General features: G+C 44.9%; 1 protein-coding gene across 1 annotated transcript in view; it reads left to right on the top strand.

Moving 5' to 3' along the window:
- Clstn2 (calsyntenin 2) overlaps positions 1-22,206 on the top strand; it is a 131,980-nt gene extending 109,774 nt beyond the window's left edge. Inside the window, exons 8-13 of the mRNA XM_032910066.1 lie at positions 3,985-4,151; positions 10,979-11,127; positions 13,099-13,322; positions 16,631-16,801; positions 17,197-17,576; positions 20,179-22,206. Of these exons, the coding sequence (XP_032765957.1) occupies positions 3,985-4,151; positions 10,979-11,127; positions 13,099-13,322; positions 16,631-16,801; positions 17,197-17,366 (881 nt within the window). The 3' untranslated portion in view covers positions 17,367-17,576; positions 20,179-22,206. The remainder of the gene's footprint in view (positions 1-3,984; positions 4,152-10,978; positions 11,128-13,098; positions 13,323-16,630; positions 16,802-17,196; positions 17,577-20,178) is intronic.
- Positions 22,207-22,597: the final 391 nt, after the last annotated feature.

The raw sequence follows: 22,597 nt of genomic DNA, 5'->3' as shown, positions 1-22,597 counted from the left end.
TAGATGTTTGGAGTGTAGGGACATATACTTATTTTACAACTTCAAACCTAAATTTTATTAATATGGGTGCTATCTTATTTGTGGTTTTATTGCTGTGAAGAGACACCATGACTACAGCAACTATTGTTTAAAGGAAAATATTTAATTGGGGCTAGCTTATGGCTCTGAGGTTTAGTCTATTATCATCATGACAGGAAGCATGGTGGCACACAGGCAGACACGGTGCTGGAGAGGTAACTATGAGTTCTACATCTGGATGGGCAGGCAGCAGGAAGAGAACCATGAGCCCACTGGCCTGGCTTGAGTATCTGAGGCCTCACAGCCTGCCTCCAGTGACAGAATTCCTCCAACAATGCTGCATTTACTCTGGATTTACTCTGGCAAAGCTACACTCACTCTGACAAGGCCACACCTCCTAATGGTACAATTACCTGTGAGCATGTGGGGGCATTTTCTATCATCAAAGGTGCTTATATGAGTGCTAGTCTCCCAGGGGGTTCATGAAGACTCAAAGAGATGCTATATGTTGAGACTGCTCATGGTGTTGGGACGCAGGTCATACCTAGGCAGTAATGCTCATTGACTCTGCTACTCAAAGGTAGAGACACGTGTAAGCAGGAAATGTATGAGCACCTGGATAGCACCTTCATCATTCACACTCAAGCCTTCATCCTCTTTTCTATAGGCCAAAAAAGATATCTAGATATACAGTCACAGGTATTAGCCCAAAAGCTCGAACTACCCAAGATGCAATCCACAGATCACATGAAGCTCAAGAAGAAGGACGACAGAAGTGCAGATTCCTCAGTCCTTCTTAAAAGAGGGAACAAAAGTATTCATAGGAGGGAATATGGAGACAAAGTTTGGAGCAGAAACTGAAGGAATGGCCATTCACAGCCTGCCCCACCTGGGTATACAGCCCATATATACACAGCCACCAAACCTAGGTAATATTGATAAAGCCAAGAAGTACATGCTGACAGAAGCCTGTTATAGCTGTCTCCTGAAAGGCTCAGCCAGAGCATGTCAAGTACAGAGGCGAATGCTAGCAGCAAACCACTGAACTAAGAACAGGGTCCCCATTGAAGGAATTAGAGAAAGGATTGAAGGAACTGAAGGGGCTTACAACCCCATAAGAACAACAATGCCAACCAACCAGAGCTCCCAGGCACTAAACCACTAGTCAAAGATTGACCCATGGCTCCAGCTGCATATGTAGCAGTGTAGGGGAATGTCAGGGGGAAGGGGGTGGTTAGGGAGGAGGAACACCCTTATAGAAGAAGGGGAAGGGGATCAGATGAGGGGCTTATGTCCAGGAAACTAGGAAAGGGAATAACATTTGAAATGTAAATTTAAAAAATCCAATAAAAAAAGAAAGAAAAAAGAAAAGCAGTGAAACTGAATTTAAAAAGTCAGACATGTTGCTGCTATGACAAATACTCAAAAATAAAAACATTTTCATGGGGACAGATTTATCTTGGCCTTCAGAGCCTTCAGACTCGGGCCAGCCTGCCCCATTGTTTCCAGGCCTTGGTGAGGCAGAACATCCTGGTGGAAGGGTGTGATGGAGTAGAGTTGTTCCTAAGACATCCAGGGAAAAGATAAGAGTGTTCTGCATCTTCTAATGAGGCCTCATCCTCCACAGTTCTGTCAACTCCCAACAGTCTATTCATATTTTGAATTCCTCAGTGGGTTAAGTCAACGATTTCATTAGAGACCTCATGACCCAATCACTTTCTAAAGTTCACTATCTGAACACAAAGGACCAACCCTTCACTATGGAAGCCTCTTTTGGGAGGCACTTGGCGTCCGACCCACCACTAGAGTATGAACATGTAAATGCTAGGGAGGGACGTGTTATCCCCAAGGAAGCATCTAGATCAGAAAATCCCAAATCGTCCTCCCATGGCCATGGCTATCTCAGGCCATTCCTCAAAGCCACGGTTATTTTGGAATTCCCTGTTAACCAAGCATTAAACAGAAGACTTGTCTTAGATTCAGAGCAAAGAATCCTTATGTGGCCAGGAAACAAGCCATGGGGCAAAATGGTTTAACACATAAAGACAGATTGTTCCTGAAGCAGAGGATCCCTAGGCACAGCGGTGGGGCTACATCTGGTCCTACTTGGTCCCGGGTGCCTCTTCTAGCTCTGCCCTACATTCTGCATTGTCCTTACCATCCCCCAGTCTAATGGAAAGATGGCTTATGCAGCTGTGGCTTCTCTATAGAAAGACAACAAGAGTTAATTGAAAACCTTCTGAGAGGCACAAAATAGAAGCTTTCGTGTGTAAGCTACCAGTCATCATCTCTCATGATGGTAGCCTAAATTTGGTCCCATGCATATTCTTGAACCGTAATTGTAGATTTTTGAATGCCAGGTACTGATTGGCTTCATTTTTAGAACTTGGCTCAGACCCACCCCTGAATCCATCACTGGAACAACGATGGTATAATATAATTTGCTTAGACTCTATCCCAGTAGTCAATCTGTGCCCAAGGCCTCAGGGCTGCCTTAGCAAGAAGGAAAGGGTGAGAACGAACCGCCGTGCCCATGATGACTCTGATGGGATTCGGCACATCATCTCCTCCAATTCAACGGGCAATTATAAAGTGTCTGCTGTGTGCCAGGCAGAGTATAGCATGCCAAGAGGACACAAGAGGCCAAGTGTTCTTGAGAAGAATAAATGAGTCAACTTATGCATAGTGTCTGGTGCACCCTCAGCCCCTAATACTTACTTGCTCAGTATTGTCTTCATTAAAATGAATAATGCATGAGTCATCCTTGCTATCCAGGAAAGAGAGGCTTAAACTAATAAATTATAGCAGCTTGCAAAGAGCAAGCCTGCGGGTAGCATCAAGGAGAGAGATCACATAAGGAGTATGCAAAAGGACCAACGTGGAGAAGCTCGCTGCTCAGTGCTGCTCAGTGCTTCTTAACCTTGCCTTCCCATCTGCTTTACCCAACAAGCTTTTAAAACTCCCCATACCAATTAAATAAGACTCCCTAGGGGCATCCGACCAAGTACTAGGCACCAGTTGATCTTTTTTAAAGATTTGTAGAAGGTTAAAATTTGTAACCAAGGAGAGATGATAACCATTTAAGCTACTGAGGACAACACATACACGGAAACAATTCTCCAGCAATGCCAGGTGGATGGGGCTGCAATAAAACCAACTAACAGTGATCCACACTCTAAGCCTGGAGCATAGTGGGACTCAAGGCTGGGACACTAAGAAGCAGGGACTCAATAAAGCTTGAAGAAATAGCATTGACAGGGAATCTAAGAGACCTTGAAAACTGGTGAAATTTGCCTAATCTGGGGAACAGGGAGGGCAGGGTGGGGCTGAACAAGTGTAAGTGAAATGGAACAGGTGTGAAGGTGGGCCCAGGCAAGCCAGTATCTAGGCAGTAGAAAGAGCCACTCGCTAAGTTGACAAAGTACCAGAGCTAGGAGAGACAAAAGTATCCTGTGAGCCATGGGGGCCCAACAAGTTTTCAAAGCCTTTCCTGGAAACTATCAAGATGGGGACCTGATGTGTCTTCCCACCACATTCTGTTTCCTTTCTGAACAAAATTTCAAGCAAGATCTGTCCATGTAGTCCTCCCAAAGATGGAGGATGGAGGCTATAATTAGTTAAAATACCAGGAAAGGCTATCTAGGTGAGGTGGGCTATAAGCGGTCCTCAAGGTAAGCCTGGCTTGGAGACCAGGGAGGAGATGGGAGTGGCTCCTAATGAAGCTGCAGTATGACCATTTAGAACCATATAGGGAAACCATACAAGGGCACGGTAACAGATCCAAGCTCCCACAGTGCTCAGCATCTACACACACACACACACACACACACACACACAGAGGTTTGTTTTTATCCCTTAGGCTTAAAGAACACACAGGCAGTGTGAGTGATCTGGGCTTGGTACTTTGTGTTAGTCCTTCCTACCTAGTATCCTCAAGGCAGATGACAATATTTCTTGTTCTTACAGGAGGTGAAGTGGCCAAACCACGGTTTGCACAATTTTTCCATGGCAGCCTTGCCAGTCTCACAATCCGTCCTGGCAAAATGGAAAGCCAGAAGGTGATTTCTTGTTTGCAGGCCTGCAAAGAAGGGCTGGATATTAATTCCTTGGAAAGCCTTGGCCGAGGGATAAAGGTAAGGAAGTCACCAGTACTGGCTCTGACCAGACACTGATTTATGAGGCTAGGACTACCCAAGACCTAAGCGTGCCAGGAAATAGTTATTCCCAGTGAAGCCTCACAACAATGGTGCCTCAGTTAAGGTATGGCCACACTTCAACAGGGAATAAGTAGTGACCTTGACTTCCAGAATGGACTTCTGATGCCAGCTCCTGAAACTTCTAAATCAGGTGCTTTGGAGTAGACAATTGAAGCCATTCCGTGTCTGCCTAGAGGGACGTATGAAACTTCATTTGTCTGTAGATTGGTTGGTTGCTTTGCTATTCCTTTGCCTAAAGGCAGTAACGCGGCATGCAGGAATGTATTTCAGGAACATAAAAAGTAAACAAAAAATTACAACTGCAAAACACAAGTGAGGAAAGAAAAAGAAGACAGACATGAGGTAGAATTGGAAAACAGATATGACAGCCACTAGGTCTTACATTGTTAAAGTGAAACCAGTTCCCCTCCGAGCAATATCTGGAAGTCAGAAGGAACATGAAAAGATTGGTTTTTATTGCTTATGTGAAACAAAAACATTCAAGTGATTTGGGAAATCAGAGCTGTGTCCTTAGAAAAGCATCTACTGGGAAGCAGGGGAGGGGCGGTTATGGCCCCAGCAAGCTTCTCTCCCACAGGTAGGGTTATCTTCTGGTCTCACCCAGCTTTAAGAAACTCCCACTGGTCCTGGACCCCTGACTTCTAAATAAAGAGAAGGGTCAGTTCCATCTAAGGCCCCTGTGAAGTATGTACCAGGTCCCAGTGTGAGAAGGATAGTCCCAAACCACTTTCTAGAAGTCAGGATGTCCCACTCTCTGTGTCCTGGAGACCAGGAAAACTCCTTGGGTCCCCATAGGTGGATGCTCTCAGCTTACTGTCTTCAGATACTTCAGTGGCCCTGCTGGTGAATAAACCTGCTTGGGTACCAGCTACTTGGCAGTGAGCACTGACACTTCCTGAAATCCTCCAAGAGGCAGATACTGCTTGTCCTAAGGGCTTTATGACCATCACTCTTCTCAAGACCTCTTCCCTTTGACAAAAGAACCATGAGGTTCTCAACCAGGTATCGAGAGCTGACAGATAAAGGATGCTCAAGAGACCCTTAACTTAGTGTTGGGCTGGGACAGAATTGGAAGCTAGGCAGTCCCACTTCAGACTGAATGGCCTCCAGGGAAGGCTCCCAAGAGGAGGAAATGTGAAGAACAGGCTATACCTGGGGAAAGAAGGGATTGGAAAAGCCAGCCATTCCAAGCAGATGCAAAGGAGCATTGCAGAAAGGAACAGAAACCTCAAGGCCAGTGTTGTGGGTACCCAAGCAGTGGCACAAAAGTGGGACCAAAGAGCTCAGTGGAGACCACATCATGGATACTCCTAGACACATTTAGAGGTATACTTTTTACCTATCATTCACTAAGAGCCATTGAAAGATCAAGCAAAAGGGAATAATCTTGGGTTACATATGTATGTATGTATGTATGTATGTATGCATGTATGTATGCATGCATGTATGTATGTTTAAGGTGCCTACCCCAGATATTGGGTCAGAATGGGAAGATGGATGGAATACAGTAGGCATGGTTAGGCAATATTGACTTTCCAGATTTTGTTTAGCATGGCTTTGACATACACATACATGCACGTTAAATCACATATCATTGGAGAAAGCATATACAACCACTTCAGACTGGAAAAGCTTCTCTAATCATCATGTGGTATTTCCTTGGGACAGTTTCTATCCAGTACTATGGAGAACCAGCCTCCAACAGTTTCTCACTCCAGCTCACTGCCTGCCTGGAATGCATGCTCTGTGTCGAACCATCCCCAGGGGCCACTGTTGCAGAGAGTTGCAGGCTTGACAGAGCAAATAAAGCAGAGATGCTAGACTTAACAGCCAGGCAATTTGTGAATTATAAATTAAGAACCAAAGTGATTTCTACAGAGGAGTCCTAGCCTGTGGAAAGGCAAGGTGCTAAGATAAGTGTCACACAAATGAGAGGGGTCTGCGGGGAGACTTCTCGGCAACCCACCTGCTCTTATCCAAGTCACCGCAAATGGTCCTTTCCCATCCCTAAGGCATGGCTTGTGAGAGCCTGAGGTCTGTGAGAGAAGTTAATAAGACACACAGTTTACACAGCACTCACTGGGGGCTATTTTACGTTCATTATCTCTGCTCCTCAAAACAAATTAAATATTATGACCTCATTTCAAAAGCAAGGGGACTGGGGCTTGGGGACTTGTCCAAAATAAGTCCATGTTCTTTCCCACACACAAGCAACTCTGATTAAAAGATGGCCTTGACCACTATTAAAACTAACTTCTTTCAGTCCCTCTGTGTCTCCCACACATCATTTCTGAATGACTCTCATTTGATTTGCCAGTGACCATCCTCCTTCTGTGTGGCTGACTTATAAAGAAGCGAGGTGTCACTTGCTGAAGGAATTTCTCCATGCACAAGGCCTAGTACCAGCTCTTTGCTCTACCTGTCTTCCTCTGAATCATGCATATTTCTTGATTACTTATTGAGCATACTTCAGTCTCTACAGCAATTGTTCTCAACCTTCCTAATATATGTGACCCTCATATTATGCTGATCCAACCATAAATATTCTTTCACTGCTACTTCATAACTGTAATTTCTTACTTTCATGAATCACAATGTAAATATTTGTGTTTTCTAATGATCTTAGGTGACCCCTCTCAAGGGGTCATTGAACCCCCAAGGGAGTGATGACTCACAAATTAACAACATCTGTTGTATAGGGTTGTAGTGGCTGTTGTCTTTTACCCACACAAGATGCTGTGTAACAGCTACATTTTGGAAGAGTAGCTTGTTCTGATTTTCATGACACCACTCTTGCCATCATCAGCATGGGAGATCAAGAAAGAATAGGGACCTTAGAGCCAGATGCTCCTAGGTTCTCAGCACCAATATTTATTTACTATTTACCACTTGGTGTTTCTGGGCACAGTATTTGAACCCCTAAAGCCCCACCATCATGTATAAAATGGAATTAATACTATGTATCTTTTTGCAGTGTGTTAATTTACTAAGCATATGAATACATCCCTGTACCAACTACTGGGTTCTCAGCAAATCACAGGTCCTTTTTGGCACAGGAGACCTTTCTGACAATTTGTTACTGAATTCTTTTATGTATTTGGAGCCATGATAGGCACATGGAGGTCAGGGAAAAACTTGAGGAATTCAGTTCTCCCCTTCCACCATGTGGGTCTCATGAATGGAATTCAGATGGTCAGGCTTAGTGGCACTGGCCTTTTACTTTTTGAGCCATTTGGTACAGATCAAAGAAGCTGTCGGGTGGCCAGGGAATGGCAAGGTGCCCAGCAAGCTATGGCCAGCCTTTTGCTGGAGCACAAGGAGCCCAGGCTGTGGATAGCAATTTCACTGGTAGTCCAGCCCATAAAGAAGCAGAAAAAGCCAGCTGAATGTCTGGGAGAAGTCGCCATTCTGGAAGGCATCTTTTAGCCTGGCATCTTCCTGGCTCTCTATTGCCCCAGCACAGATTCCTAAGGACCTGCAGGTACCATCTGTCTCTATAGTTATGCCACATAACCACAGACATATCCTCAGAGCATGGAATACTGCAGCTAGAAAAATATGAGAACCCATGTAGGCTTTTATTGATCCTACAGGAATTATATTGACAGCTGGGCTTAGTACCGTCTTCACCTCCTTTGGTAGGAAGGAAGTTCTTGGGTGGATGTTAAGATGTTGGAAGGATGTTAGCTGGAAATCCAACATACTGGCAAACCTAAGCTTTTGCCAAGAGGATTCAGTGACAACATGTGTTCTGCTCATTGCTTAGGAAATGCTATCAGGTCATCTTTCTAGAATAGCAGTTCTCAAATGACCCTTTCAGAGGGGTCACCTAAGACCATCAAAAAATAAATATTTATATTATGATTCATAAGAGGAGCAAAATTAATTATGAAATAGCAACAAAAAAATTTTATGGCTGGGGTCACCACAATGTAAGGAACTGTATTAAAGAGTCGTAGCATTGAAAAGATTGAGGACCACTGTGTAGAGGAACCTGCTGATCTTCCTAGCCACCCATCATGCCGGGCTCAAACCTTAGCCTGCTCTACAGTTCTCACTATCCTTCTTCATACTACTGCTGCCCTAGATCCTGTGGGAAAGCTAAAGAAAACTAGCCTCCAGGCCCTGGGAGTTCTCACACACCTATCAGCAGCACCACACACCTGTGCAAAGCATCAATGACACTGAATAGAGCAGACGAGAGTTCCAAGTAGTGTTTTTGGAAGGATGACCTTAAATCTTGGACCTAGAATGGATGGCTTGTAAAATGTCTCCGATCTGATTATGACCCTCTGGTATTCAGAGCTGAGCATCCTCAGTAGAAGTCATCTGCGGCTACAGACACACCCAATGGCTGGCTGTGACACATAAACCTGGGACCTCCTAAGTCTACAGCAAGAGAGCTAGGCTCATGGACAGAGGGCACAGCTCAGAGAGATCCTACCCAGGGGTTTGAGGGACAGGAAATAGTTGGACCATGGGAAGGCAACAAAGGCACAGTAGCCTCACCAGCAAAAACTCAACAAAGATGGATGTACCACAGCACTGGAGATTATTACCCAAGTGTTCACATTGTGAATACAGAAACTTTATATCAGGTAGGCATCCTTAAAGTTCTGAAATAAAAAAAAAACCTTCATAAGCACCGATAAGCTAACACAAATGGAAAGTTTCACTCCTTTGGCAGGCCCCAGTCAAACTACAGGCACACTAAAACATATTATATATAATATTCAGACTTTAAGACTGTGCATAGGAGGTGTGCATGAGCCCTAATGAATTTCATATGTAGAATTAGGTTCTAGTCCTACAGCATCTCATTACATATATGGGCAGATGTTTCAAATCTAAAAGAAAAAATATAAAATCTCAAATGCTTCTGGCCCCAAGTGTTTTATTTGTGGTATATTCATTCTATTTGTAATCTTATCTAAACTTTGGACAGATAGATAGTCATTTCTTCATGTTTGAAATGAGGAAATGACGTCCAGAAAGAGGAACTAAATATCCAAAGTTATAGATCCAGTGTAATGTGCACTGGATATAAAGTGACAGTTCCAATGTTGTGGTCCCTCAAACATGCTCCATAGCCTCAGAGAAGAAGCATGGCTTGGAAAGGCTGACTTCATTCTCCATACACATTGACTTACTTATTGTAGTAATAACTCCCCAGACTCAGTAGATTGACACATAGAAGTGTTTTTCTCTTAAACTCAGTAGAAGAGTTGAGATAGAGTTCAGTGTAGAGGCTGAATGTTGCTGAATTAGAGGAAAAAGACTAGAGAACCCCATGGGGCATTTCCCTGCCTTGGCCTAGCTCATCATACCTCACTTCTGCTCACGTCTCATTGGTTGGGTATGGTCATGTGACCTTAGAACACATGGTACAAGGGAGGCAGTAAGTATCACTCTCATGGTGCCCAGGAAGGGGAATGAAGCAGGGTTTGGTACTGTGATGATGTGCTCTGATGGAAAGAAGGTAGTCCTGGGTGGACTGAGGGAGATTATGCAAGTAAAATGGAGGCTTGGGAGACCATTTATCCATCTACATGGAGTTCTCATATCACTGGGGCTAGTTTCTGGGATTAAGGGATCAGTACGGAGTGTTCCCTGTGTTCAGTGAGAAAAGCCCTCATCAGTGTGCCAGAAAATCATGCTACAATTTGGAAAGTGCCATAGGAGAAAAGCACACAGTCCCAGTGGTACCTACATGAGGAAAACTAGTGCTTCAAGGAGTAGACAACAATCAAATACTTACATAGTAGCTAAGACCCATCAGTTGACTAGGACCACCATGAAAGTGACTTACATGGTTCAATGTCACCAACAATGACACACCCATCTCCAAACACAGAACAAGAATATCACTGTGCAGACATTGAATCAGGTCATGGAAAAGTGAATACATAGTTTTTCTTAATCCTATTAAAATATATATTCAATATCCTATATAGTAAGGGAAATATGAATTAAAACTATGTAAGTTGGCCTTCATTACCTATCAGTCTAGCCAAGTTGCCAACGGTTGACAGCATACAGACAGCTGTGGTTAGAGAAGAGGTACTTGCTCTCACCTGGAAGTTGTGTGTGTGTGTGTGTGTGTGTGTGTGTGTGTGTGTGTGTGTGTGTGTACATGCAGAGGCACACAGGCTTTTAACAACTCAATGGAAATTTGCCAATGTGAACAAAAAGCATATACTACTATTTGACCTAGAAATTTCCCTTGCCAGGATTTGTCCTCCAGATACATCCACATGTGTGTGTGTATATATATATATATATATATATATATATATATATATATATATGATTATAGATTGTGATGATAATAATAAAAGATTGAAATTAACACAAAAACTCTATCACAGGACATGATAGCTCATCCCTTCATCCCAGTACTCAAGAGGCACAGGCAGGCTAATAATCTATGAATTTGAGGCTAGCCTGGTCTATATAGTGAATTCCAGGCTAGTCAGGGGTATATAGCGAAAAGCTATCTGCAAAACAAAACAAAAATACCTCTTACTAGGAGCAGTATGGCTGGGTTTTCAGAATCCCATGCTGTGGTTCAGATTGATATCTCCAGGAATGTTTAGACCTTGGGTAGAAGCCCTACGGAAGGCCCTGAAGTTCTTAAGAAGGTCTAAGAACAATTTTGGTGGTGTTAGTTGAGTTTGACAGTTTTCGGAAGGCCATGCCAACCTTTAACCATATTTCCCATAATACCCACTTCTGTCTTCCAGTATCACTTCAACCCTTCACAGTCCATCCTTGTGATGGAAGGCGATGACATTGGGAACATCAACCAAGCCCTCCAGAAAGTCTCCTACATCAACTCCAGGCAGTTCCCAACAGCAGGGGTCCGGCGCCTCAGACTCTCTTCTAAAGTCCAGTGAGTGAAAGTCACTCAGCCTAGAACCAGCAGAGGAAACAACAGAGGTCCCTTTAAAATACTGCTCTGCACATAGGCCTTCTCTTATTCAACATTCCTCCATTCTGCCATCCACCAGAGGGTGCTTCAGGGATCGATGTTTTTCTCCCTTATATTTTTGATTGTGAGCCTAGCCTTTAACAGCTGAGCCATCTCTCCAGCCCAGCTTTTGTGTTCTTAAGGGAAATGTTATCTTGTGTCACCAATTTAAACCCAGCTTTCTGTGTTTTATCTAATCTGGTGCCTAGAAAGCCCTGTTTTCTATAAATTCTCCAGCAGCTAGATCTAAAATGGTCTGACATAAAGGCTTAGTATCTGGTACATGGTAGATGCTTGGCAAATATGTATTAAATTCAATCAAATTAACCAAGTTTACTTGTAGAATTGCTAATTACAGGAAGGCCAAGAGAAGACAAAGCCTGGTTCTTGCCACCTGGGGAGCAAAGTTCAACTAGTGAAATGAGATTACTGAAGGTCTTAGATAAGCTCGCTTATAGTCTTCATGAGTCACTTGAGTTGCTGGCTAGGCAGGGAACCCTGGAGAGACCCCCAGGAGGTGGAAATGCAGTCAGTGACCACCTGGGATAGAAGAACTCAGGAGAAAGGAACAGGGGTAGAGGAATGAATGAGTCTGCTGACTGTTACATTTCTGGGTCTGGCAGAGATGCCCCTGGGTAGCAACACTCAACAGAGTGGTGCAGAGAGCCTTCCCACTCCACAGGCCTAAGGTTAGATGACGCCTCTGAGTCAGCTCCAAATTAGAGCAAAGAAGAGGGAAGAGACTGCCCAGTGCCCATCCCTCTCTGAGACCTACCTTCCAGGTCTGCAAGGAGAGAGGACCCACTGGGCAGACATGGCAAAGGCCACAGGAAGGTGATGGCAAGGGAGACAGGAAGCTGGGCTGGGAACCTGCAATGGCAGGCAGATCTTGGCATCTCACCTAGAGCATGAAGAGAAGAAAATTCCATCTCTACAGGGGACTTACACAAAGGACCCTTTCTTCTTCTATGGGGACCTTTCCACAGCGGGAAGGATGATGGTCGCCACTCTGGGGCTCTAGCATCAATCCCTAGAGTGGTCCAGGCAAAGCTCACTCTTTTCCCCCCAAGTCTTTGGATTCAATGATAACATTCGATGACATTCAATGCCATTCGATGACATGTAGGTTTCAGTGAGTCTAGTGAGAAAGACTGGACTCAAAACATGATGCAAGCTCTAGAGAGCAGTTTTTTGAGAGTCTTTATAACTATTAGTAATGTAGGGTAAGCATTGCTCTCCCTAGTGTATAGATAAGAAGTTAAAGTACAGAGCAATGATTCACCCAGCCAGAAGCAGCCTAACAGGGCATGGACCCTCACCTATCCCACTTCCCAGCCTTGGTTCTTGCAATATCATTTCTGCCTCCCAGACCTTCATGTGCCAATGCACTACAGTGAAATAATAGGACTACAGCTGCTCTCACCCATAGAAGAGGTGCACTCCTGTGCTGTCCCCACAGAGACAGAGCACATACATATGCCACAGCAGGAGAATTTAGCCCTGGGGTCTCATTTAGTAAGATGACTACAGCCAACCAGACAGCAATTCCCTTACCAAATACTAATGCACAAAAGCAAGCAGTTACTTCCTAATTAATGCTGCCATTGATTACTTTGCTAAAAGATAATGAAAGCTTTAATGGTTACGTGTTGCAAGTATAGAAAAGTCCCATCCCTCCCAGGAGTCTATCTTTTAAGTCTCTGCATTATTAGTGGTTAGAATGGTAATGTGGCTTTAAATGTGAAGGTCTGCAGACATCCTCAGAGAATCCTAACAGTTGGGACACCTGGCAAGGACTAGAAGTGTCAGTCCCTTACTCGTGGCTCTGGGGCATGGTTTAAATGATCCGCTGGTCTGGGCTATGACTGCAGATGACTGCAGATGTCTTCCCAGGTGCTTTGGGGAAGACGTGTGCATCAGCATCCCAGATGTGGATGCCTACATCATGGTCCTGCAGGCCATCGAGCCCCAGATCACCCTCCAGGGAACAGAGCGTTTCTGGAGACCGGCTGCCCAGTTCAAAAGTGCCAGAGGAGTGACTCTCTTCCCTGACATCAAGATCATCAGCACCTTTGCCAAGACTGAGGCCTCTGGGGACGTGAGAGCTACAGGCACAGGTATGCACAGGGCCATGGGGAGGATAGATATTAACCTTTACAGACAAGTAAAATGATAATTCAGGACAAACACACTGCTCACCCATGGCAGAACGATACATAATAGGAAAAACCAAACAAAGCTAGAAATATTCAGATGATCAGAAGGAGGAGGGACAGACAGCTTAACCAAGTGTAACACACCCATGTTAGTGGGCAGGACGCAGGAAGGAAGACACTGTTCCACTATTATGGTAAGTGAAACAAAGGGACATGCAGACTTTGCCGTAACCATGTAGCCTGATGGGAGAACCCATGTAAGAGATATCCAGAAGAAAAGGTACTTGGTGCTAACAGCAGCGTCCCCCGAGAAGCATGGCGAGAGATCATTTGTTTCTGCTTGCCTTCCCTTTTCTGTGTCTGCAAAAATGTCTTTCAGTGGGCGTGTATTTTTCTGATCATTAGAAAAAAAGCTAGAGGAGTTCAAAGGACAGAATCCAGCTTTGCATTACCACTTACAGAGCAGAAGGCTGGGTCTCCTGTGCCAATATGACTAAGCTCTGAGCGTGGGGAAGGGGGGAGATTTCCAGGTTGTTATTCCCACCAGTTTCATTATTAGGACCATTGCTGAGGGAAGGATTCGTTTCTATTCTCTGCTGGGGAGAAACGCACGGTTACACAGAAAGCAAGAGCATATGCTGTGGGCAGTAAAGAAGCCAAGAGAGAGGGAAGTCTACAGAGAGGGAGGGAGGGAGCCTTCCTTCTGCAACTCTGAGGCACTCAGCGTTACAGGGCAGTGCTTGCTTGAGAGGCATCCTTCGAACGCTCTTCCAAAAGCACAATTTCAGCTCTCTTCCTCCATCCAAAGCCACTGCTAATGATGTGCTGCCACCAGTAGACCTGCGTCCCCGAAGAGCTGCTTCTAAAATAATCTCAATTACCCGCCACCTTAAACCACACTGGTCCCTGGTGATTAGGTTCTCAAGGGGCAGACCTCCCGAGCACCTAAAAATAGTTGGTATTTCACACCTGACCAGCCAAGGTGGTTTCTGAGTTATATGCCAAGGTGCATTAAGTCATGTGACCTTCCCTCCTCTGTTGTCCTCATTTGTGGCTAAAAGCAGACCGAAAAAGGAAGGCCTGCTGATTTCCCTGGTCGCAGCCCAGGAGCAGGGAGCTTCACTGCAGCTGACACAATGCAAGAGAGAGCAGTTAGCTGGGCCCACATTTTCCCTGCTATTTATGAGAGGTGCATGCAAAGCACAGGGCCCAGTGCCCGAGAGCTATTATTGGTAGTTTTCAATTTCTACACTTACTGTTGAAATAGTCATTTTTACAAGAGTCTTAAATGAGGAGGCTAACTGTGTTTGCTACCAAGCCGCAGTGGGGACAGACTCTAGGGTCATCTTCTGCACCCCCATTGACACCTATACACATGGCTTCACACTCCTCCATATTTATGCAGAAGTACACAATGCACACTCAACACCCCCATGCACACATGCTTTCGTGCTGCTCTGCTACTCAGCTCTTCTGCACCCATCTTCTTTCTGACCCCCGTTATGAACGGCTTGCAAGTATCTTTTCATTCAACACTACCTCTGAAAGGTTCTGCCCAGCACCACCCTGACCCCATGGCTGAGATCATCTCCTAATCTGTAGATGACCAGTTGCTGGCCCAGGAGCTCACAGTAGTCTTTAGCTCTTCGTGGTGACTACCTGTCTGATAAACCAGAGCAGGAGATCCTCGAGGGCTCAGACTTGCATGGTTCCCCCTCTGAGTGCCTGGATGATCCCCCTCTGAGCGCCTTATGCAGTAGTCTCTTCAGCCAGTGGATCCAGGAAAGTATGGGTGGAAGATAATGCCGTAGGGAAAGAGGCATGCGATGACAGCCAGGACATGGTCCCGCCTAGTGTGACGGTGCCGGCCGTATCATGAGGAAGATCACCTAACTTCACCTGACAGGAAGCTAGAAAGCACCTGGAAGAGATTTGAAGTTACACATTCATTGCCATCAATGGTTGGCCTCAGTATTAATGTAGATTGTTGCATTTTTATATACTTAAGTTAGTGGCACGGAGAACCATCACGGTTGGCTAACAGTAAAAAAAAAAACTAGGCTTGTGAAAACTCTAATAATATACAGTCAATGAGGACAAAACTATTCCAGGTACCACTGCATTTTTTAAAGTAAAATAACTATTTTGTCCTTTGAATGTCTTTTTAAACATTTCTATTTTTATAAATACCAATAATATTTGAAGGCATGGCTGTGGCAGTTACACATTTCCAAATTTATAGGGTCAGAACAGCATGCTCTAGCCTCTGCCTCCTGTTTCTCTGAGCGACTCTGCCCACTTGTTTGATCAACTATTTCCCCAGTGATGGGGTGCGGACAATGCTAGTGTCTGTTATGTTTCCACTGTGCCTAGCATGCAGCACACATCTCACAAGTAACAATCACCTTTGTCTTAAACTGGGGTTTTCATTGTCTGACATTCCACTACATTGATATGACTGAGAAATTTGAGGTCATAAAATCATCCAGCCTAAGCCACTAGACTGACCAACTTGCTAGTGTGCTTCTCTGTGGGCCTATGAACTAATTAATGTGCTTGAATTTACCAATTATTTTTGGCTTATATCTTATTGACTCCATTGACAGTTAGTGAACAATTCATCTTTATTTGGGTAAAGCATAGTGATCACTGCTCATGGCCATTCCTGTGCAGACTGTAAAGAAGTTCCTTCCATTGAGAACCTCAGAGCCTGCTGGACACACATGCACATGCACATGCACATGCACATGCACACATATACATATGTATGTATGTATGTATGTATGTATGTATGTATGCATGCACACACACGCATATGCACATTCACATGCACACATACACACATGCATGCATGCATGTGCGAATGCACGCACACACACACACACACACCACACACACACACACACACACACACACATATGCACACATACACTATCCACATGGGAAAAGCGCTAAGAAGTTGATGAAGGGCCGCTTAGCTCTCCCTTAATGGAAGTTACAGCTATGACCTATAATGTCCCTGCAGATGAGGAAACTGAGTCATATGTGACTTCTCAGTGGCAGAGTGGGTTTGAGTTGCACACTTTCCCCCACTAATTCATGCCACCTTCTTGAAGATGGCCTGCTGAGCAGTGGGCATGGCTGGTGGGTTGCACACTCCCTTCCCCCGACCCACCTGGATTTGCAAGCAATAACAGAGGAGGTGTTGTGATGAGCGAGAGCTTTTTATGCCGGTTTTTTTTTCCTGCATCCCTTTTTTTTTACTACAGCCCCCAAATCTGCAGTCTTGGAAGAAATGCTACACAATTTGGATTTCTGTGATATTTTGGTGCTTGGAGGGGACTTGGATCCAAGACAAGAGTGCTTGGAGCTCAACCACAGTGAGCTCCACCAACGACACCTTGATGCCACCAACTCTACTGCTGGCTACTCTATCTATGGTAGGACCCCACAAAGCCCCTCTGCTCAGTGATGTTCTCTCGGAACAGCCTTGTCCAGGGGCCACTAAGTATGGCAGCAACTGGGGGTGGCTACATTATGCAGTCCTAGGGGTCAAGTGGAAGTGTTTATTTCTAGACTTTACTTTCTAGAGTGAATCCAGGCTGTGAGTAAACTGCCTCCATATCCTTGCTTCTGGGCAATCTGTAGATAGACTACATGAAAATTCTTTGGATTGGTTTAGTTTTTGGAATTCCACTTCCACTTGTTCTCTGCCCACAAGCATTCTGACTTTTACTCTTGGATTCAGAACCCCTGTGGCACCAGTCTGTCCTCTGTGTCTTCAGTTCCTCCCCTTCTTTTACCTCCTGTCAGTAGCTGTGGTCTCTCGGTACAGGTGTGGGGTCCATGAGCCGTTATGAGCAGGTACTGCACCACCTCCGTTACCGCAACTGGCACCCCACTTCCCTTGAGACTCGGAGGTTCCAGATCAAGTGTTCAGAGCTCAATGGGCGTTACACCAGCAATGAGTTCAACTTAGAGGTGAGCGTACCCTGCCATCATTAGGGGAGGCCTGACCCACCTGCCCATTCCCTCATTCGCTCAGAGAACTATCACGGATGCCTCCTCACTCCCCTCCTTGCTCTTCTCAGGTCAGCGTCCTCCATGAAGTGAGAGTCTCTGATAAGGAACATGTCAACCATCTTATTGTGCAGCCACCCTTCCTCCAGTCTGTCCATCACCCTGAGACCCGGAGTAGTATCCAGCGCAGTTCAGGTAAGATATCTCAATGGCAGTTCAGACACTGAACCCAATAAGTAGTCACTGAACGGACAGCTATAGAATCCAAAGGTATTCAGAGGAAGGGAATCCTACCACAGAGAAGCTACAAACCCTTTCTCTGAACACTCTTGGTTTCAACAGGGAGTCAATCAACTAAGCAAGAAATTTCAGACAATCACTAATGACAGAGGTTAGTACAAAGGGCTAGGACAAACTTATGCTCGTCATTTAAGCTCCCAACTCAAAAGCTTCCCAGGAACCCCTCACTTATTCACCATATTCAAAGTCTTCTGCCCATGGTTTTGTTTGAACACTCGTCATATTTTGTCACCACCTGGTAGTACTTGTGTTCCTACTAGACTTTATGGTGCCTGAGTTTCATTGGGAACTTCCATATAATTTGAGAAAAGCCATGGATAAAAGACAGTCTACATTTATTGAATGCCTACTATGCACCTATGTAGAAGCTCACAGAGATTTTCTCCCTTATTCTCCACAATTACCACAGCAGAGTGAGTAGAACAGTTGATATACATCTGATGAAAGTTTATCCCAGACTTGAGGACCTGGAACCCTACTTTTTGGAGTTGGGAGGGAAGGTTGTATTGTGAACATGGATGTTTTGTGTTTCAGAAGAATGAGCTTTATCTTCGATTGTCATGTTGTTTGGGTTCCTTTCTTGTTTCAGTGGTCCCGAGCATCGCCACTGTGGTCATCATTATCTCTGTGTGCATGCTAGTGTTTGTTGTGGCCATGGGTGTGTACCGAGTCCGAATTGCCCACCAGCATTTTATCCAAGAGACTGAGGCTGCCAAGGAGGCTGAAATGGATTGGGATGACTCTGCACTGACTATCACAGTCAACCCTATGGAGGTGATCCTCTCTGGGATGGGAGCTCTGAGTGGGGTGCTTCTCTTGCTAATCAACTTGGTTCTTCCTCTGCCTCGATCCAGGATCCAGACTCCTCCTATTCTAATGAGTCCATTTCCAGTGATCCTCTCATCTCTGTGCTTCTTTGGTCCTCTTGACATGAACAAGTCATAACTTCTCTGTGAACTGTGTTCTCTAATTTAAATGTGTGAATCACTCTTACCCCATGAACATAACTGGAATTTTCATAGAGCAAGCAGTCATTCTATATCTGTACCTCACCCCCACTGTAGTTCAGAGCTGACTAACACTCAGGAATTCAATATTGAACTCTTGATTAGCTAACAGTGCAAATTAGATGGCCTATGGAGCTCACTTAAAGGCTCAGAATAAGTTAAAAGAAAAATACAACAACAACACCTGTCATTTGATCAGCTCCCTGCAAGCCAGACCCTGTGCCAGATGTTCCATAAACATCAGCACCCTGGGAACTGGGAAGTGTTGCCCTCATTTCCCAATATGGGGAAATGAGAGAGGAGTTATAACATGTTCAAATACATGCAACCAGCATTCAAACTCAAGGCAGTACAACTCTGACGTTCACTTGATTTCAGTTGTCCAAAAGCCCGCATAAACTATCCACCACCATGCAAGGGCCCTGATCTATATATCTGTCTATCCTTCCTTGTTCCCATGGGTGCTCATTCTGGAAGACACAAGGCCAGAGGAAAATCAGAAGTCATAGGCAAAGAATAGAGATGATCATTGCTGTTTGGTTGCAGTTTTAACAGCAGCTCGTCTCCTGCTCTGGTTTCACACCCAGCATGCCAGCATGGCTCAATTGCTCTAAGGATGCTGGTGGTGAGCGTTCCTATCCCCCAAAGAGCTGAGCTTAAAGTGTGAGAAGCAAGAGTGATCTGAGGAGCAGAGAGTGGTGTGCCTCAAAAACGCTGACCGCAAGAGCGGAGGCTTCGGTGGATAGAGTCTTGAAGGCTGGCCATTCAAAGGAATAATAGTCATTAGAGCAGGCTACAGTAAGGGAGTCCTTATAGAAAGGGCACAGTTGGAAGATAACAGAATTGGATAGAAGGCCGTCTAAAGAGCTATGAAGCCTCGCAAGGCAACATATCACTCATGACCTGATTTTCCAACTTAAAGCATAAATCCTGAAAAGGGATGTTGCAGGGATCGCTGCAAAGCTGGAAAACAGGGAAGAGGAACTGGAAAGGGTAGGGTGTGCTTTAAACTCACAAATCATGCCAAAGGGGGACAGGAAGAGAATGTGTGGGCATAAACATTGGCTTTTGCAAAAAGAATAGTTTCGAATGATAGCACTTTGGTTTAGAAGTGACCTTCTATTTCCAATGACAGTAAAGTACCAAGATTAAGCACGATTCTGCCCCTGGAAAGCAAATAGTTAAGAACCTGAAATTTCCATTTGAAGGGTCTGAAAAAGTCAGTAAATGATGCTGCTGGTTTAAAAGCCCATCTATCTTTGACGCTAATATGTTTCCTTGACTATGTGCTGCTATTTTAGCTCCTTATCTGACTTTCTGAGTTTCCTCTTACCACATCTCTTTTACAGAGATCCTATCTCTGGGCAGGGTGAGGAGTTTAGCTCTAAGTAAAATGAATCCCAAGACTCCTCAGCGTTTGCTGCTCTCAGTTCCCAAATGGCCTCTGCTGAGTCCTTGATGCATACTTCTTTTCTCTCCTTGGTATCTAGAAACATGAAGGAACAGGGCATGGAGAAGACGAGACTGAAGGAGAGGAAGAAGAAGAAGCAGAGGAAGGCATGAGCTCCAGCAGCAGTGGCTCTGATGACAGTGAAGAGGAAGAAGAGGAAGGGATGGGCAGAGTCAGACATGGGCAGAGTGGCACCAGGCAAGCCCAGCTGGAGTGGGATGATTCCACCCTCCCCTACTAGTGCCCATGGGTCTGCTGACCAGCCCATGTGCCGCTTTTGTAAAACCCAACCCAATGTACGCCCAAGCCTGTCACAGTCACCTCTGGTTTTTATGACAGGTCTGGGAAGGCCATGGAATCTGCCCTCTATGCTTTGGGCTCTGCCTATGTCCCAACCATGGGGCAGTTCTAAGAATCCAGTGTCACCATCAGTGGGGACTGTAGGGTGTTATGTTGTCCTGTAGCCCTCACTTCTTTCTGCTCTGGGCTCACCCAGAATCCTGTCACCCAACCTGCAGAGTTCTGATCACCTTGCTCTTTTCTGCAGGGGAGGAGCTCCCCTTTTGTGTCACTTGCCACCCCTAGACTCAGTGTTTTCAAACTCCTTGGGTTATAACTCACTGTGTACGTACTTGACTAAATAGCCTTTCGCCACCTACACCAGCAGGTCCTCCCTATGCTGGGTCTCCAGGTTGCTTTATACAGAGAAGGCAGTAGAATCTCAGTCATATACCTAAGATCTTAGGGCTTAAGAATTGAAAAGAAAGCCTTTGTTGAGGCAGAATTGAGTTTCCATGGAAAGGCCCATAGTACATATGTATATGTGCACATGGGTGTACACACACACACACACACACACACACACACACACACACACACATACACACACACACACACTTCCAAGCTTGGAGAGCCTTTCTTTTTACTTCTTTTGAGACTAAATAAACTGTATAACAGGTTCAAACCCAAGAGTTAGAAGGTGTCCTCATCATAGGGTTTGCTGAGCAGCTTTTCAACCTGTCTAGACAATGCAGGTGGCTGCCCTACCCAGGGCTATAACCATGATGGAAGCACTCCATACAGGCACTCTTCAAGTGACAGCTTGCGTGTAGATGTCACTAGGAGCCAAAGAAAGGATTGATGAGGTGACCCAGCAAGGCTTCATGGTCCATAAAGATCTCCTTTGACATGGGTTTAGTATGGCTGGACTCTCCCACATAAAGGTAGCCTAAAGGTTGACAAGGCTGTCACCACCCAGCCTGTGGTCCCTTATCTCCTATGTTACTGTTTTCTCTTTAGGACACAACATCATTTCAGATGTAGTCAAACCAATCTAGGCTCTACTAGTCTGAGATGTTAGGTGGGAAATTTAACTGCTAGGGATTCAAAGTGTCTGTGTAATAATAACAGCTGTTTGTTTCTTTTTCTCATAAAAGGAGGGATGCTTTGAATAGAGGGCAAGTATATCAAAACCTTAATTTCTTGTTCTTTCTTCTGATTTTAATAAGAAAGACTTTTCCATCTCCATTCTAACATGGGCACTTCGTGAGGAGAATTGTTGCTATAGTAACTGGTGGACAATCTTTTGTGGCCTAGAGAATAGCAAGCAAGAATTAAGGCCAGAATAAGAGTTTCACGAGGCTTTGAGGACATGTTTGTTTCAAACACCTTGAGCTCCTCTTTGTTCTCAATCTGTATAGGTCATCCTCGTCATACCACTCTGCCCCACGCCCATCCTGAATTGGCTTAGCTGAGGTCCACAATTGGTCTCTCATCACACAGCATTCAAATTCAACTGGATGTTGAATCTCCCACATGTCATCTAAACAGAGCATTCAGGGAGTGATTATAGCCAATGTCCTCCAGCCCTCTGCTCATCCTCCAGGCATTGAGGACCCATACCAGGTCTTTGCAACCTTTTGGCTGGGGAGATCTACCTTCTGTTGTTTTTCCATCTCTTGGAGTGTTTTGTGCATACCTTCCCTTTCTTGAGCCTTCGGAAAACCCTGTGAGGTATTTGAGAAATTGGTTATTAGGGACAGTTTTGTGATGGGTAAACTGAGGCTCAGAGTCATTCCAAGGTACAGACTACCCCTCTGCTCCTCGTCCATGGTTCTACTTACGTTCATGTTAATATGTATTTCTGAGCACCTACTATGAGCTAAGAACACAATCAGCACAATAGGAATGGGATGAAGCAGAATGAGACAGACCTTCCCCCATAGAGGACTCAGGAATTATAGAAGGGACACAAACAGGAAGGGAAATTACATAGGAGAAAGGAGGATGAAGTGGCAGATGCTACTGGAAGGAGAGGAACACATTTACCAACCCAACCAGTGCCCTAATTTTGTCCCTTGGAAGAAACTCCGAGATTTTTATATTCATTGAAAGGAAATAGACATATCTCCTGTGAACTACCCCAATCAAATCCCCCCTTTTCTGTCAGGCCATTTCTG

Source organism: Rattus rattus, chromosome 8 (assembly GCF_011064425.1).
Source record: "Rattus rattus isolate New Zealand chromosome 8, Rrattus_CSIRO_v1, whole genome shotgun sequence".
Lineage (NCBI taxonomy): Eukaryota > Metazoa > Chordata > Mammalia > Rodentia > Muridae > Rattus > Rattus rattus.
Note: the sequence above shows the minus strand (reverse complement) of the source record. Positions and strands in the feature narration are given on the sequence as shown.